Raw genomic sequence first — 17,956 nt, 5'->3', positions numbered from 1 at the left:
GTAAACACTGTTAAGGTTTGATTTTCATATGTCACCAAGGAGAAACAAGGTGCTTGATAATGTTTTGTGATATGTTTTTTACCACACACCTTGGGTAAGGGGGAAAAGTATCACAGAGTATTGTGAGATGCATGTCATGAAAGATGACGAAATACTTGAGGCCTTCAGGCAACAGGAATTAAGAATGTTATTAATAGTTGAGGAATCCTGTCAACGGAGGGTACGTTTATAATGGAGACAGATTTCTTAATACAATTTTGTGACCTCCAGGAGCAAATCTTCGTGTTATTACACCATTGACAGATTTCCCTTTCTCTCCCTAGTAAGCTCTAAATACCATATAAATTATATTTGTAAAGACATTACAGCTGTTCACTGCACATCTGTGAAAATAAAGGATTAATCACTGAGCAAATAGCATAGTAATAAATGGCAGTAAATAGCTGCGGTACATTTGTTATGTGAAGTCCATTTCAGACCACCAGTTTTTGATCTTTTCAAAAGGAAATCTTCATGAGAAAATACCCACAGAAACTGACAAGGTGATTCTGCTTTAGCAGATAATACTTCTAGCAATAATTTTATTGGTGCTGCACAATAGATAGTCAATCTGTTCACTCAAAAGCTTACTCAAATATTTCAGAGCTGTTTTTTTTTTCTTTCTGCCTGTCCTCACTCAACATGGTATAATTTAGCGAAAGACTTTTGTCCATGGGATGGATTTCATAATCAAATAAATATATCATTCTTGCAATGCAGCTGCTTCTGAATTCCCTGTGGGAATACAGCCTTCTATTCAGTTCAACAATTGCCTAATTTTCTCTAATTTAAATTAACTCTCAGGTGAACGCTGATATTTTCCAGACCACCAAGAAAAAAACAACCAACTTTTCCAAAATGTTTCACAAGTCTCTGAAATAAGGGACTGTGAGCTAGTTGACATTAGAAAGTTTTATGATTCACTAGTTGACATGGTGTCAGCTGCCAACAGTTTTGTCTATCGACTTAAGTCTAGGCTACTAAGCCCTCTGAGCTATCGATATCTATTTTTTTATTGGAGCAATGGATTTAAACGCTGAATTTTCCTACTTCTAATCCATGAAGAAAAAACCGGTTGAAACCCCGAAAGGAGCCAGGTAGCCTCTGACACACACTGGAACACAGGGAAAGCTGGAGGTGTGGGGGGGCCGACGGGGAGCTGGAGCCGTGGTGGGATCAGCAGGCGGCCAGGACCCCACTTGTAACTATGTTTATTTTACAGTTGCAATGTTGCAAACAGAACCTTTCCCTACACTCAGTTGCAACATCTGACCTGTAACGCGTTGCTCAGCTTGTCGCGACAGGGACAATCCTGAAGGGACTGAACTAAGGTGAACAATAGGTTCTCCTGCATACCTGCAACACTGCAGCTGTTGTGTGCCCTTACGGCTCACTGATGTCAACGTCCTTCAAGCATCCCCTTGCAGGAAGAGCCTGAGGTAACTCGCTAGCACAGTCCAGTACCCACAGCGTGTTGTGTTTACGTGGCTGTCACGGTGGGAGTCTATACACCGCCCCAGCCACGAGCAGCCTGTGCAGCTGCGGGTTACGAGAGCGAGTATGGCTGGGGGTGAAGTGTCCCTGCACCAGACCCGAGGGACGGAGCCCATCTCCGCGGCCACCGCCCGCACTCACTGCCGTTAGAGGGCAGGCACGGTACCTTCCCTGCCACGTCCTGCTGCAGGCACTCTACTTATGGACGTCAGCGGGAACTGCCGGCCACGGCCACGCAGCTTTCCAGCTTCCCATGCGTTCCTGTTCGGAGCCCGACGGTGAACGTTTCCGGGCAGGCCCGCCAGGCCCGCAGTTACGTGCCGCCCTCCCGGCCCTCACGCAGCCCGCCTCGCTCCCCGGCAACGCGCTGTGGCTGTCCCCGCCGGCCTGGCGGCAGACCGAGGCCCTGAGGCCGGGCCTCCTCGTCCGAGCAAGGCCCGCCCCGCCTGGCCTGGCCGCCCCGCCTCTCCCGCCCGCCCCGCCTCTCCCGCGCCCCGCCCCCGGCGGCCGAGGAGGCGGGCAGGGGGCGCGCGGCGGCGCGGTGGGCCGGGCCGGGCCGGGCCGGGGGGAAGGGGCGTGGCTTTGGGCGGTGCGGAGCGGTGCGTCGCGAGGCGGGCGGAAGCGGAGCGAGCGGCGCCTGTCAGGCGGGCGCGGGCCGGGAGCGGAGGTAGCGGGCGGGTGCCGGGGGGGCTTTGCCACGGGGCTGCCGCGTCCTGCTGGAGGCGCCGCGCCGGGCGGCACACGGGGGCGCGGCGCGGAGGAGCTGCGCCCCCCGGCTGGGGAGGGGGCGAGGAAGGGCCTCCGGCTGAGCGGGGTCGACGCGAGGGTGGCGGGGGCCCGGCAGCCCGTGTGGGGAGACGGGGCGGCCCCGCCGGGCGGGTGCGGGTGGAAGCGCCGGGCTCGGCCGCGGGGGGCGAAGGGGAAGGCGGGGGGCCGCAGCCTGGCTGCGCCTGCCGGGCGAACCCCGGGTTTCACCTCGCTTGAGCGCCCCGCTTTGAGCTCCCCCTCCCTCGGGCTCGCCCCCCGCTGCGGGGCAGGTTTATCCTCCTGCTGGCTTCGGCCGTGCTTCTGTGCAGCCGCCAGCCCCCCCTGCGCCCCCCGTGCCCGCGGTGCCCTTGCGCAGCGGGTCGTGCTGCGGGGCTGCCCGGGCGCTGCCTGCAGGTCGGTCCCCCGGGGTGCTGCTCCCTGAGCTCCGGTTACCGGCGGCAGCGCGGGTCTCCGGTGGCTGGTGGCGGGGCCACCGCAGAGCCCGCTGGCAGCTGCTCGGGTGCGGGGTGTGCCGCTGCCCGCCGCGGCTGAGCGTTCCCTTCGGCTGGGTAACCACCGCTGTGGTGCAGTACCCTTGGGCGGGGAGGGAGCCCTGAAGGAAACAAGGGTTTGCTGGTTTCCTTCCTCGTGTGCAGTGGTCTTCCTGTCATAAACTATGACTGCAGTGACTCGGCAAGATTGATGCCTTGCTGGTAGTGTAAGGACTTAACTTTCGAAGAGGTAGAGCATGCATACAGGGATGTGATGGCACTTAGGAGGAGGAAATTTTCTTTGTTTGCTTAATTCCTGTTCAAGCAAAGGCAAGATCCTTAACAATGTTAGGTGAAGTGATCTATTGGCACTAACAGCTTTGCATAAAAAAAGTTTTGTTTTGCTTTTTGGATATTATATTGTATAAAACTTCTTGACAGCAAGAGTTGTGGAATAATGCTTCCTTCTTACAGTACAATAAAACGGCTTTTATATGTAACATCTGATGATGTTTTAACTACATTTTTGATCCTGCATTAAATTTATTTCACTATATACTGTTATCTCTCCTTATTTCTATAGCACCGTTAATCATTTATTATTAATCAACTTTCTTTTCAGTTTCTTAATCTAACATGGTAGCATCCTGTAAATTCTCTTTCATGTATCTTGTAACCTAAAAGATACTGACAACTAGAATGGAGCGTAGTTTTTGTGTTTCTGTACCACAAAGAAAAGCAGAAAGAATTTTTGTTCTGTCCTATGACATAATATGGAGTTTCTTAGTGCAGTGTAGGTCAGGTTAACAACTGGGGGCACAGGGGTTGTTGTTGTTTGGGGTTTTTTTGGTTGTTGTTTTGCCACCTCAGTGGGTGAATTGGGGGTTGGGGAACGACACAGGTTTTCACTGTGAAAAGTGAGCTTTGTAGAAATTGTGACTTTTTTTTTTTCAACAGAACCTTCAGAGTATTAACATGCTGAGCGTGATGCATGTGATTTGTTCTAACTAATGTGTTTATTTTGGAGCAAATGTCATGAATTGCATTCTCGCTCATGAGAATATTAAAGAAAGTAAACAATATGAAGAGGATAGTACTTTGTAAGTAGCATCTTATTCTAGTGTTGCAAGTGGAGCAACTGCAGTTTTAGATCAGATGTAGAAATTTATTGCTACCTTTGTTCCCGTTTTGACTGCTGGAGACTCCCATGTGTATAAAGCCTGAATTATTCTGGCCTCTTTTTGTTATTTTATGTGTTAGAATATATAATTTTTAATAATTCATTTTGGGTACTTGAGATCTCTAGAGGGTTAAGTAATTATGCTGGAATTCCTTTGGTCTAGTAAATAGGTCTTTTTCCTAAAACTTTTACAGTTGGAAATAAAGCTCCTTACTCTTTTTTTTTTTTTTTTTTTTAAGCTTGTGTAGTCTCTGCTTTTAGGGATTTTGTTTGGCTTCTAGCTTCTTGAAGGAGGCATTGGTATTAGTTAATCATATACTGTGATTTAGCGTGGGGATTGGACGTCATTTAACTGCTAAAAGTAAGATATTTTCCTGGGAGTTCATGATCACTTGTACGTTTTCCAAGAATAGTTAAGGGTGCTAGTTTTTGTATCTTGCCCAAACTGTAAGTAGGATAAATGCATGCTGTCAGCTTAAATTGTCAGCTGTGTAGTCAATGTATCTGAAGACTAGTAAGTGTCAAAAACAGTCATTAAATTGTTTGACTAGCTGTCAAAAATCTGTGGGGTTCGGTCATGCAAATGAATGTGTTTTGTCCTGATACAAGTTTACTGCTAAAATGCACTTCATATGGTATTTGTTATTTGACAAATTCTTTCACCTGTGATTGAAAACTTGTACCATTAGATGGGCTGGGTTTCCTCAACTAAGCATTATTAATAGTCTTCTAAATTTTCTTTTATGATTATCAACTTTACAAAAATTATTTGTGTTACCATTTGCCAATTTAAAAGGTTAATTTTGGATTGCTCAGAACTAAATAGGTACTTTGCCTATGTAAACCAGAGCTTAGACTAGAGGCCTAGACAAGAGGACTTAAAACTTACTCGACTGAAATTGGTCTCTTCAGTAATATCAAAGAAATAAGAGGCTGCCATGATATATATAATCCAGTTAAATCTTGGGTACCTTCTACTTAAACAATAAAACATGTTGCAGTGCATACCACTGTGGTGCTGTGCTTAACTACTTTCTGTCATAACCCTTACTATGCTAACATAAGCTGACAAGTCAATCTAGAAATAATAAAAAGATGTAGAAGAAGAGATCTTACCTGTCGTGAATGTTTCCTCCAGTGATATTTTTCTAAAATCTTCAACTGGATCAGCCTCCTGGGAAGGAGCATGAATTTGAGGCCCGGTCTGTATTGTAGTTTTGCCACCGAAACGTACTTTGCTGGACACCTTGCACACGTCCATACTCAGTTTAAATTCTGCAGGTTTCTTGAAATAAAACCAGACAAGCTAAATTCTTCCTCTCTCCCCAGTGGTACAAGCTTTCATGTTAGCATTCTATCAGAATTGTGTTTGTGTGGATGCTGCACTGCGTCTACATGTACAACCAGTTCTGCAGGACCGATCTCTCCAGCATTGCAACCATTGCTTTGTTAGTTGACTCCCCCCTCCCCTCCTCTTTTAGTTCTCTTTAATGACACCCCCCACTTCCTTTTAGTTCTCTTTAAAATGTTCAGTGAAAATCTCTCTTCTCAGCACCCTACATTTATCATCTTGCAGGTATGGCTCTCTAAACTAGCTAAAATTAGCTAAACATTATCATCTCAGAGGGAAGTTTTGGAGGCCCAGGGGCTTTGGAAAGAGTGGTGCAAACACAGCTGTGGAATTTCACAAGGGAGTGGAGGTACTAGCTGGGACTTTGCAGGGGAGTACTTGTCATAGCCTAGTGTTCAAATGCAATGAAAAAATTGTGGCAATCTTACCAGGGAAATGGGAAGCTAAAAAGGTAACGCGTGCTCTGTCATAACTGCGGTTCTTACGAGCAAGGGTCCTACGTGTGACCTGACCGGCAGCAATAAAGCATAAAGAAAAATAGAGAAGTGTCCCAGATGGAATGAAGCTGAGATTTTGTTGGGTTCTGTTTTTTTAAGAAGCTGATACAGAGACATAGAAACATTTTGAGGCCCAGATGGACCCAGTGGGAGGAGGGGAACTTCAGCAAGTATAACATGCTGTCCCCATTGATATCTGCTTTCTTTAGTTTTCTTCACAACTCTTGCCAAGTCATTTCCCTTCTCAAAATCTTGAATCTTGGCTGACTGCCCACAGGCAAGGAACCTTCTGTTTTTAAATAGTTGGTTTATTTTAAAAGTGTTCACTGGCAGTAGTAGGCAAAATATAGGAGGGAGGCACTGAAAAAAAGCCAGGATACTTTAAGGTATCAAAAAGTACTTAAGCAGTCTCCTTAGATGTAATGCAAATTAAAAGCAATTGTGGACAGAAAGTGTAAAATAAAAACAATGCAAATAGGACTACAATTAATTCAAATTAGAAGCAAGTTACCAGTATTTCTAAAATAGACAGGCAAAAGGTAGTCTGGTGTTTGGGCACTCAGATAATTTTATACCAGAGCCACTGTAAACTTGATGCGTGGGTTGTCAAGTCTAAAGCAGTATGTTTTTGCTTTCAACTCAAAGTCCAGCAACAAAACAAATAGGTTGTGAGCTGTTCTTAGAAGCCTGTAGGAGGTTAAAACTCTTCCTGGTTTAAGGTACGTTTGAGGTTGTCCCAGCAGCTTGTAGGCAGTGACAACATCTGTCTGCTTGGTGAGCTGTGACTTTTGTTGGCCCAGAATACCCTTTGGCTGCATTGAGAGACAGGGACTGGTGGGAGCATGCAAGATTTTCGTTCTTTGTTGCAGCACTGTAGAAGAATAGGTATTCTTGATAGTTAGTTACCCGTTTTTTCTATTCTCTTAAACCTCATGGCTTTCTATGATTTCACTATATCCATTAAAGGTATTCCCTGAAAGGCAGGTAGCAATAAGGCAAAGAGATAATATTTTTTTTTTCCTAGTTCCTTGGTTAATTGCAAGTCTAGGGCGTGCAGAGACAGGGAACGAAGGAACATATGCTGTGGGATAAGGTATAAAGATAGATAGATGTCCTGGAAAAGACACCAAGCACTAGGCAGACTCCTTTGGCAGCGCATCCCAAAAGTGGTACAGAACCACTAAAACCTGCGGTCCAGCAGCTGTCATACTGATAGGGCAGCCTTTTATTTTGCTAGACGTATGCCTTCTTACCTATCCTTAAGGTGTTGTATAGTGCTATTCTTTTTGCTTGAGCCTAGCAGGTAGTGATATAAATTCTCTCTTCTATTGACTGATCTATGATGCAGCCTCAAAAGACCCTCAAGTCTCATCAGCCCACGGATACAGCATTTTGATGCGCTTTGTTGTGTCAGGCATTGCTGAGGTTTTGTTGATAGGGTATCCTTCTCTTTTCCATCTCTGCTGGTGACATTTTTCCGTTGAGCAAATTTTACAGCAATGATAATAGGAATACTTAACAAGCTGAGAGCTGATCTTGTCAAAATACAGCTGCAACATGGTTTCACTTGTCTGGGGACATGCACTGCTGTTAATTGTTTGCTTCCAAGTATGATGTTCTGCTCTTTTATGGTTCTATGCAGCTGTCTGAATGAACCTGATTAATGAACCTGGGAACCAAAAGGTAGTGTTGGTCTGCCAGTCACCAGTACCTAGGTGCCGGTACAGGAAAATGGTTTTATTGACATCTTGTCAAGATCTCATGTGCTGTTAAAGATACGAGGATTGTGGTTCTTCCTTGGGCACCAGTTTAAAATATGAATTATGTGGGTAAGATGATTTATTAAACGGTGTTATGTCTAGGAATAGAGAACTGAAGTTTCTGTGTATTGTGAGGAGTTACGGTCCTATGTAACAGGACACGCTTTCCTTCTTTGGGCACCTCTTTGTCAGCTGCACCTCATGCCAATTTTTCTCCTACTGCTAAACCAACCAACAGTCATCTAAGACTGCAAATTACCAGAATGCAGACATCATTTTTGGTGTTCCAAAAAGTCTCAGCATGTAATTTCTGGGCTTCTTGGTGCTTATTTCATTGCCCCTGTCTTCAAAGATTAAATTGGTCGGTGAAAAATTGGTCAGTGGAAACATTCTATGCGTTTTTGTGTGTCAGTCATTCTTTAGACTTCCCATATTCATTGCTGCACAGCGACTGTGCTAGCAGGCTTCCAAATAACATAGAACTAGCCTTTCTGCTCTTGGAATGGTAAGCACAATGTCTGCCAGCTGAGTAATGGTGATGCTCAAAGTTTTCTGTTGGAAAACAAAAGATTTTGGAGGATGCAGAGGTAAATGGGCTGGGTGGAGCACACTCTAAATAGATAAAAATAAGGAAACTGGTAGGATACAGTTGATAGAACAGTGGAAATATTCTCTGGTGTTCTGTACTGCCCTGTGATTTTTGTCTTCCTGAAACATTTGTTGGCTATTGTAGAGGTGTATCATCACGTCTGTTTACAGCACAGCTTATTGTTTACTAATACTGTACCCTCACTGTACTCAGAGTTGTTTCTCATATAGACATAATTTTAATATGCTAATTTAAAATCCTTAATAACTTCATAAATTTGTTAGGCTACCACTGAGATTGTAATAAATTCCTATTTCATACTGTACAATTATTTAATAGTAATTATTACTGTCAGCTTTTATTTATACTGTCCTAATTTCTGTCTGCTGTCTGTTGCATGACAAGTTTTTTTACCCCTCCTTCCTCTGTCTGTAGTTGGATGCAGTCTCCTATGACTGTATCTGGCTTTTTCTTTTTTTAAATCTCTGTCTTGATAAATCACTTCTTGTGTTTATACAGTTAGTAATAACAACTCATTGCAAAGCTAGACTTGCTTTTGAATTTCCTCTATTGTGTTGTTGATAATAATTTGGCAGTGATCATAATTTGGCAGATAAGTATTATGGTAGTAAGTAATAGATTGATTAAAATTCCTGTTTATCAAGGCTGCTTTCTTAATATAGTAGTTCGTTAGAGACCTATATAGGTCTCTAGGGTATCTCTGAAGAACAACTACCTGAGTATTCGCCATTCTAGTTTTCAAAATGTATAACCAAAGAGGTGAATTTATTGGACTATATATTAACAATACTATTTTCAGTGCATTTTTCTTGACTTTATCCTTCAAGTCTTTCTGATCCTTGAACAGAATGGGATTCTCAGGCTTCAGCTTTCTTTATTCTTCGCCTCTTGTTGATTCTGTTTTGTTAGTTTTTTGCTAAAGCTGCTTACTAGTAACTACCAAAAATACCGGACAGGCCTGCTGCTTTCTTTTCCTCTTACAAATAATCATCTTCATCTGTCCTATACATTTTTCAAAACTAGAAGGTACACACCATGTTTGCAGCACAGTTGTAAATTTACCAGGCTGGTGCTGATAACCACTTCTAGTGGTTTAGGAAGGCTGAGATCTCTCGGGTGGAATAGAAAAATGATGACAAATATGTAGTGGTCTTTCATGAGGTGACTTGACTAGAAGAACTGACGGTGCTGTAGGGTGTGTTGTAATCTTTTAAGGGTTTGAGTAAGCCTTGTTTTCACGATACCCCAGGGTTGTTTCAGAGGGTGTATGAGGCATTCCTTTGCCTTACAGACTGTTGCGTTTTTTGTGTTCTACATGAATATAATCTCTGGGTTTTGCTGGGAATAAGTAAAGCAGCATCTGAGGAAGACTTTGCAACAAAATTCAAGTATGGTGTTTTCTAAGTGTGGGCTGGTTTCTGTGGAGAAGGGTCAGTATTCAGACTGAAGTCCAATGCTAATGTTTAAGTAGCATCAGAGATCCTGGAACTTTGCTTTATTATAGAAAATATAGTAATGGATTTTCTCTTGCCTTTTCTTTGGCCCTTATTCCTTTTGTTTCATGCACTCAATTAATATAATTTAGATATGACTGATATTGGAACACAGCTCCAGAGGATAGAGACATTATTTTGTTTTGGAGAGGATGAGTGCCTTAGTTCACGGTGGTACCGCTGGACAATCCTAAATCCATGTTGGCAGTCTTTGGCAATACGTTTCTTAAACAACCAGCACTGGCAACAGCGAAGAAACCCAAACTCTTTATATGTCTGTGAAGGGCAAACCTGGTTTCAGATCCTCTCTTCAGGAATTGCTTGTAGTTCCAAGTTCTAATGTTGCCCCTGGCTTGGGCTTGTCATTTTCAGAATAATTTAGATATGCATGTTGATTTTTAAAGAACTTTGGAAAATGGCCACTTGAGTTGGTCACTTCAGGCTGCCTGTTGAAGGGATTATCTGGAAGATACTCTCTTCTTCGTGCATTCTTGGATTGCCACTTGCCTGCGCATTTGGGTCAGGGGTTTTGTTTGATTTTTGTTTGTTTATTGTTAGTTTTTTTTGGCTGTTTTTATTTTTTGGGGGGTTGTTGTTGTTGGTGTTTGTCATGGCGTTTTTTTGGTTTTGTTTGTTTTCCTTGGTTCGGTTTTTGTTTTTTCCTTTCTGTCCTCAGATTTTCAGATTTTGTCCCGGCTGTGCTCCTTCATCTTCATGGTCCTCTTCCTTTTGTCTCAGTCTCTGTGGTTAGGAATGGTAGGAATTCCAACAAGGCATAGCTCTGATGTGCCCTTTTTCCCGGTTGCTTTCTGCAGTGCCTTGCCCTCCTTTGCCATAAAAGCCCTTTAGCTGGGGTTGAAGAGTGGTTGCCCTGGGTTCCTACTTGGGCTAAGTCAGTGTAAAGAAGAAAGTCTCGGCTTCCTTTTTCCCCTGCTCAGGGAGTAGTGAGTAAGCAGGAGTTGAGACAATGAGGGAGAAGAAAAAGACAGTCACAAGAGACAGTGTTTCTTATATCTATGCTGTTATCTCACAGGATATTACTTCTGAATTACTGAAAAGAAAGGTCCATTTTGAGGACAGGTTTTGTTTAAACTATAATGTTCTTGTAGAGAAGTGCTGACCCTTCAGGGCAACAAGAGGTAAAAGAGTATTCCAATTCATCCATCTTACTTATTGTGCTATTTTTCTCCCTAATAAGTACACCTTCTGCTCTGATAGCCTTTTTTCCTGCTTGCAAATCACACGGGTATAAGCTTGCTTTTTGTGTTTATTTGTTTGTTACTGCGCACCATGTAATGCAGGAATGGTCTTGCATGGAGTGTGTTACGGGTCACTAGAAGTGCACATTTCAGGGAGGAGGAGGGGACTGTATCTCTAGAACTTTGAAATTACGCTGGAATTCATTAAGGGAGAGCGGCCTCTAAAAATGCATAGGAAAAGTGACAAGTCCATATAGTTCCCTTCACTTTGGTATACCTTACTCCCAGTTCCGTTGCCCACTGTTAGTATTTGGGTGTTATGCCATTTGCCCAGCAGGTTAAGTCCTTGATTTCCATTAGTTTCAATAGCCAGCGTGTGCACTGTGCATCAAAGATACATGGCAGAGACCCAGCCTGCAATTCTTACTGCTCCTTGGCAGGAGTTTATTCAATCTGTTCCTCTTGGCTGGGACTCTTATCCTGGCTTGTGGTCTTATTTACAGCGTGATGGCAGAGTTATTTCCACTCCAAAGCTCTGTAGTGATACTGTCTAAATGCTTCAGGATGAGATACAGCTGGAGATCTGTGGAGAACTGAACCAAAATTCTGCAAGAGCTATCTGTTATTTTCAGACTTTTTTTTAAAAAAGTAATGGGGTTGAAACTTGTCTCTCCTGGAGAGGTACTATTTGGTCTTCTGAGCCATCATGTGAATACCCTACTCCTGGACCTCAAATGTAACTATTTTTCAATATATTTGACTATTCAGGGATTATGTAGATGCATGATGATGTAGGTGCAGTTTATGCTTTAAAGTCTGAGTGCAGAGCCATGGATTTGGCAAAGAACTAGGGAAAAGAAGTTCTGGTTAGCTCATGTTTAGGGGGGATCTGTTTCAGGAGATCTTTAACCCCACAGTTCCAAATACTCGCACTGATAGTGTAGAATGTACGTTTTTATTGTTTTCTCTCTTATTTTATGTACTCAAGATAAATTTGCGTCTTAAAGACAGTTTTGGGGGGTAGGCACACTGAACAAATTACATCCCACTGGATTTACAGTGGCGTTTCAAAGTATTGCATGTTGGCTATCTGTCCGTGTGCATGCTCATATCCCATAATTTAGGTGAAGTAAACTATTCCTCGTCAGTGACTTGTGATTGCCACCCACATTAGTACACCAAACAGTGAAAGTAAGATTTTATGTACTGGCAGTTACTAGAAAGAATTTTACACGCGACAACTTGTTACTTTACAGCACTTTTGGTGTCCAAGTCCTAATATTGCCCCTGCCCTGGGTGGATCATGTTGAGGATAATTTAGATATGCATGTTGATTTTAGAACACCTCAAAAATTTGCCACTTGAATCGGTCATATCGGCCTGCCTATTGAGAGGATTATCTCAAGAGTGAAGGTGAAGATAAGGGACAAGCACAAGCTGGAACCCAGCTGGCAGGAACGCCTGTGTTTGCAGCAGACGGTGGCACGGTGGCATAAGGCCGGTTGAACTGGCCCGCAGAGGCAATGTAAAATACCGTGGAGGTGGAGTTATGTTTAGATGAGTACTTAGCAAGAGAAGAAATTCAGTCTCAATATTCTAATAAAAATGGAGGCCTGACTACTACTATAGAAAGTGTGGTGAGGAACTCTATTAAATGTGTCACTTCAGACTAGAAGCTCCCTCTCAAAAAAGTATTGAATAATTGGAGACATTTCAGAGGTGGCTGAAACATGAGAAATATGAGGTATCCATATGTAAAGAGACTGAAAAGATTGGATTAATTTGAGGGGGGAAAAATAAGAGAATGATACATATGTAAATATATATATATACACATATATGATGAATCTGGAACATCTGCTGTCACCGTCTTATAACACAAGAAGTGGGACACGTTTCAGGGAGATTCCTACCAAGTGTTTTTTAAAAAGTATGTTTCGATCCATTATTGGGCATTCAAATGTATGCATTTATAATAAAATGGAAATGGATTCTGTGTTGTTCCCTAACTATTGCTTCAAGTTAGGTTGAAAAATTTATTTCTGTTTTAAAAGCATGTGGCTTGAGGCCCTCAACTTGAACCACTCCATGTGAAAATGAAGGTTCCTTTAGTCCTGCACTTTGTTTTGTTTTTTTGCCCCCAATACAGAGCTACTGAAGATGTCTGACTTGTATTACTTCAGATTATCTGGACATTTGCTGTTTAACTGCTGAAGCTTTCCTACCACTTGTTTCTTTCATGAAGCCTTAATCTATTGAGGGATCAGAATTGCCTGCTATGGTAAGACATTTTTACAGTGGTAGTAAAATGCTAAAAGTGGATGCAATGTGCCAGTTAATTTTGGGTTTATTTCTTTACTTATTAGCAAGACACCAGAACAACAAAAAATCTTAATGCTGTGTAAAATCAGAAGAGGATGATGCCCAACTTCTAAGTAATCAGCCAAGAAATTGTTCTGCATTTTATCTGTTTATACTTGCCCTATGCTTCTAAGTGAGGAGTAAGAATCAAGTGAATAATTTCACAAGATCCTTTTCTTGTGTGTAGATGTATGTGTAAAACTCATCAGAATGTTGTGTATAAGTGTTTTACAAGTCTCTTCTAGATATTGCATTTTGTTTGAAATGCATTTGGATTTAATGTCAGTTCAAATTACAATATTTAAAATATTTAAGGTGATTCATAGAAGCATAGAAGTTTTGATTTTTGGAGAATAAAAATTGGTAAAAGAGGAGGAAACCTTGTCAATAACATGAGATAGAAAGATGTCTGCACTTCTCAGCAGATACAAATCCACAACTGCATGCTAGATTATGCAATAATACTGCATTTGGAAACTGGTATTTGTCCTTGACCTCAACAACTGCAGCAGTTCTTAATAACAAAGTCATATTTTACAAATTTCAGGAATCAAGACCAACTACAACATGAGAAGATGTATTCAAGATGATCCAGCCAGGAAGATTTTTCACTTCATAGAAATCTTATTTTTGTTTAATATGTAATATAATTTGACAAAGCCAAGTTCAATTACTTATATTAAAATTAAAGCACACCTCTCGCCTTCATCAGAAATGTTTCTAACGTTTTCAAGAAAAAATATGTCCCAGAAACTGAGCATGTTTTTACTAGTTTTTGGCATCATTTGGGGTTTGATGTTGCTACGCTACACTTTTCAGTATCCAAGACGCCAAAGCAGTGCTGAGTTGCGTGGACAGATATTAGATCTAAGTAAAAGATATGTCAAAGCACTGGCAGAAGAAAATAAGAATTTAATGAATGGTGGTGGTGCAGCATCTATGGCAGGATATGGTAAGAGGAAAAAATCCATACTAGTTATTTCAGTATCTTTTCCTGAAAACTCTAAAGTTACACTTTTTTTTTCTTCTTTTAAGTAATATATATTGCTCTTCAAGGGAAAAAAACTCTCTGTATTTGATTTTTGTTTATTCACTGAAGTTGAAGATTAAGAAGTGGTGCAAAATCAAGCTTGAGACATGAGACTTTTATTTTCCAGGAATTTTGTAGATATCTGCATGTGTATGACTACTGTTACTTACAGGATTAACAGTAACATTTTGCTTTTTCTGAATTTTAAGCTATTGAGGAATTAGCATGTGCTTTATGTGGGGAGGAAGTTTTAGATTAAGTCATTTCAACATTCCAGATTCTTCTTGTGCCTCATTGCTAACTTTCTGCTTTTATTTCTTAATTTTTCTTCTCTTTAAGTAGTAAAAAAGCAGCAGAAAGCAACGTAGTAGTTGAGTCTGCAGTTTTGAGACTGTAAGGCAATTATTAATTTAGCTGAATCTCCCCTTGGGTTAGAAGATAAGGTCCCTTGTCTCTAGAGCTTTCGTACTTGTTGCATCGTACCCGTCTGATTTACCTGTTAACTTGATGAATATGTGACCAGTATTCACTGTCTTCTGAAATATAGGAAACATAGTTTTGAGATCTTTTAGAAAAACTATAAAAATGTCTTAATTTTAACTCTGGTCCCTCATAGCTTCTCTTGAGGGAAGGCTGCAATGAGCTCCAGCTAATCCCTTACAGGTTAGGTTTGAGGTAACTACCTGTTCTGTCATAAAGGAAAAAACATATCTGTGAAAATTTTTTTCTTTTTTCTTTTGTGAAAAAAGGCTTAAAAAGAAATACTTAAGATATATATGTATGTAAAAATGTATATTTAGGTACTTTGATCCCATTCTTAAGGAATCCTTAAAAAGGTGCACTCTGCCAGTTCTAGGGTGCTCTTTATAGGCACTCTGGTCAGAGTACAAAGGGCAAAAATGCATCTGAACGCTTTTTGCTGCTGCTCAGGAACAAGGAGGCAAATCTGTGGTGACAAGATAAGCAGGAGGCAACCCAAGAGGAGAACAGTATCAAAATGGCTTAGCCTTTAATTCTTTCATTCATTAAGTTAACATTTTTGTAAGAGACCGCTTTTTCTTTTCTTCTCCCTTTCCCTCCCACTTTTTTTTTTTTTTTGCCTTCAAGGATTTTCTGCCTTTACTGTGTAATTACTTCTCTGTGTGATTTGTTTTATAAAACCCTTGTGTAGTGCAGCTTTCTACTGCTATATAGGTCTTACAGTGTATTTCCAAATGAGATTTGCCTTCTGAGGTTGTTTCTGAAGTTTAATTTTAAAAAAATGAAGTCCACTGTTGATTTGCATGCTGATCATCAGACGTACAACTTGAGTAGGCAATTCCTTCCCCGGGCTGTTGAGCACAGGATGGTACTGCAGCGTGCTCAAACTGAAAAGCAGTTCTTTTGGGTTTGGTGGGGTTTTTTTGGTTTGTTTTGGTCATGTCGTCCCCGCTGTACCCCCCCCCCCCCCCCGCAATGTGATATTACAAAACAAGAACTAGTTAAATTTAGAGGGAGGGACTGACCTGAGACTTTTAAAAGAATTACTAAATTTACTACAGATGTTTTAATTTTATCTGGGTTACTCTTCTTTTTTCACTTTAATATCTGTGTTTTTCCTCTCCAGTTTTTCCTGTTAGTTAAGAACTGATTTGGGGTATGTGTGTGTGTATCAAGGGTAAGAAAGGGGGACTGAGTGTGTCTGCCTGTGTTGGGGGGAACTTAACGCCTTGTAAAACTTGGTAAGTTTGTTCGTTTTTTCCAAGAATGAGAGAAGGTGGTGATAGGAACATTGACAACAGTGTAATTAGCTTTTGCTGAAAGGTTGTTACCGTTTTTATGTTCCAAAATAGGGGTTTTTTTTCTGCTCTTCCTCTTGTTTTTCAAACAGTATAGGCCTAAACGTATGGAATTTTTTTTCATACTTTATAGCTTGTGTAAGAAGTGGTAAGATACTTTCTCATAACAGATCTATCCTGCAGTAAAACTGCTACTTAGAGGAAAGCTGTTAAGGACAACCTTTTTTAATGCGGGAAAGTATTTAAAAATATTCTGTTGCTGTCCGAGGCTAAAAGGTGTCATAGCTGGGTATTGTAGTGCTGTTGTCTGGATGAAATTTGAAATACTGCCTTTAAATAGTCATTAGTCTAATGCTCCAACTAGTGGTTTTGTTCTTACACTTGAATATTTAATTGGCTTCCTTCACAGTTCACTATTATGGTGGTATCTTCCTTGCCTAAAATAACAGAGAAATGGTATTAAAGAAAAATCAAGCAGCTGTTCAATTGCACACTTGTATACTAATCTGCATTCTTTCCCAAAAAGTGTAGTAGGAAGGATAGCAAGTCTTTAAGATGTGAATATGTTGAAATAGCAGTTCTTTTTCACCACACATAGTAAATAATATGATTTTGTTTTTTCCATTATCTTCAGCTGATCTTAAGAGGACGATTGCTGTTCTTCTGGATGACATCTTACAACGCCTGGTGAAATTGGAAAACAAAGTTGATTACATCGTTGTGAATGGCTCAGCAGCAAATGCCACTAATGGAACTAGCAATCAGGTGCCAGTAACTTCAAATAAACGTGTAAAATCAGCAAGCAACACTAGATAGCAAACAGGGCCACTTTGCCTTGCTGCATCTATGATGGGTAATATTTAAAACAAGCTTTTTATCTCTGGCTAGGGCAAAGCAGTAGCTGACTGTAAAAGAAGTGTAAACTATTATACTGTATGCTGGCTCTGTGTAGGCCTAACTTATGTGCATAGGTTCTCAAAGCATTATTTCATTGCCTTTGAACAGTACTTCTGAAGTGATCTTTGTTGTCTTTAAAGATATTTTGATATCATGATTTGATGTAGTATGCCATTGGATAATAACAATATACAGAAAGCAATGAGGAACTTATAGGTAGGTTTCTAAATATATTTAAGTATAAATACAACATATCATTTGGATAGGTGAGCAGTATTGTAGCTTATTCATTTTTTGTGATCTGCATTAAGCCAATGTAACTGAGGATAACACATTGTTAAATAGATATTAGAAAATGTGTATACTTATAATATTTTGTTACTCATTTACTAAAACAATATTGACAATAGCATTGGCAGTAATATTTTAAAATTGTGACCCAAAGAATGTCTTTATTTGCACTATCTGGCAGAATAGCTAGAGAGAATTTACTGTATATTTAAGAAAATTAATTATAATAGGAAGATATCCTAGGTAGTAACACTGTCCAGGTATATCTTTACGCTGGAGTTAGGGCAGTTAGATTATCAAAAGCAAATCATAATCTGTGATATCTTAGAAGATTATTTCTTACAAAGATATTTAAGTGTATGTATTTTGTAATTGCAGATAAAATTATTTAAGTGATGGAAATATGTTTTGGATATGTGAATACTGTTTATTTTTATTCATTGCGGTTTCTTTTTAACTTTTTAGTACCTTGCAATTTGTGATGAGCATAGCACACCATCTCCCTGATTTCCTTTTTTGATTAGGAGGAAAAGCAATTAAGGGAAACAAGGCATCTCTGCATTTAACAGAGATACATGTACTAAGGGTATCTTACCATGGAATATGTGAGAGCTAAGGTAATGTTTGCCTTATGTGTAAGTTAGCCTTACAGCAAAGTAAACTGCAGTGTGGGTGCACTGTATTTCAAAATGTTACGGAAGTCATATTAAAGAGAAAGTGACACTGAGCCTGTTTGTT

At 40.8% G+C, this 17,956-nt stretch overlaps 1 protein-coding gene across 1 annotated transcript; it reads left to right on the top strand.

Annotated features, from left to right (window-relative positions):
• Positions 1-2,053: 2,053 nt before the first annotated feature.
• On the top strand, positions 2,054-17,945 carry CCDC126 (coiled-coil domain containing 126). The gene is made up of 4 exons (XM_080382212.1): positions 2,054-2,200; positions 13,011-13,142; positions 13,770-14,174; positions 16,665-17,945. The coding sequence occupies exons 3-4, from the start codon at positions 13,937-13,939 to the stop codon at positions 16,844-16,846; spliced, it is 420 nt and encodes a 139-aa protein (XP_080238338.1). The 5' UTR covers positions 2,054-2,200; positions 13,011-13,142; positions 13,770-13,936; the 3' UTR covers positions 16,847-17,945.
• Positions 17,946-17,956: the final 11 nt, after the last annotated feature.

Source organism: Falco punctatus (genome assembly GCF_963210335.1).
Source record: "Falco punctatus genome assembly, chromosome: 4".
Taxonomy (NCBI): domain Eukaryota; kingdom Metazoa; phylum Chordata; class Aves; order Falconiformes; family Falconidae; genus Falco; species Falco punctatus.
This window is presented reverse-complemented; position numbering and strand designations above follow the sequence as displayed.

Bases quoted from the DNA above. Each gene is read 5' to 3' on its own strand.
- CCDC126 (XM_080382212.1), top strand. From the start codon at position 13,937: ATGTTTCTAACGTTTTCAAGAAAAAATATGTCCCAGAAACTGAGCATG. The intron at 14,175-16,664 runs GTAAGAGGAAAA...CATTATCTTCAG, and splicing joins AGCATCTATGGCAGGATATG to CTGATCTTAAGAGGACGATT.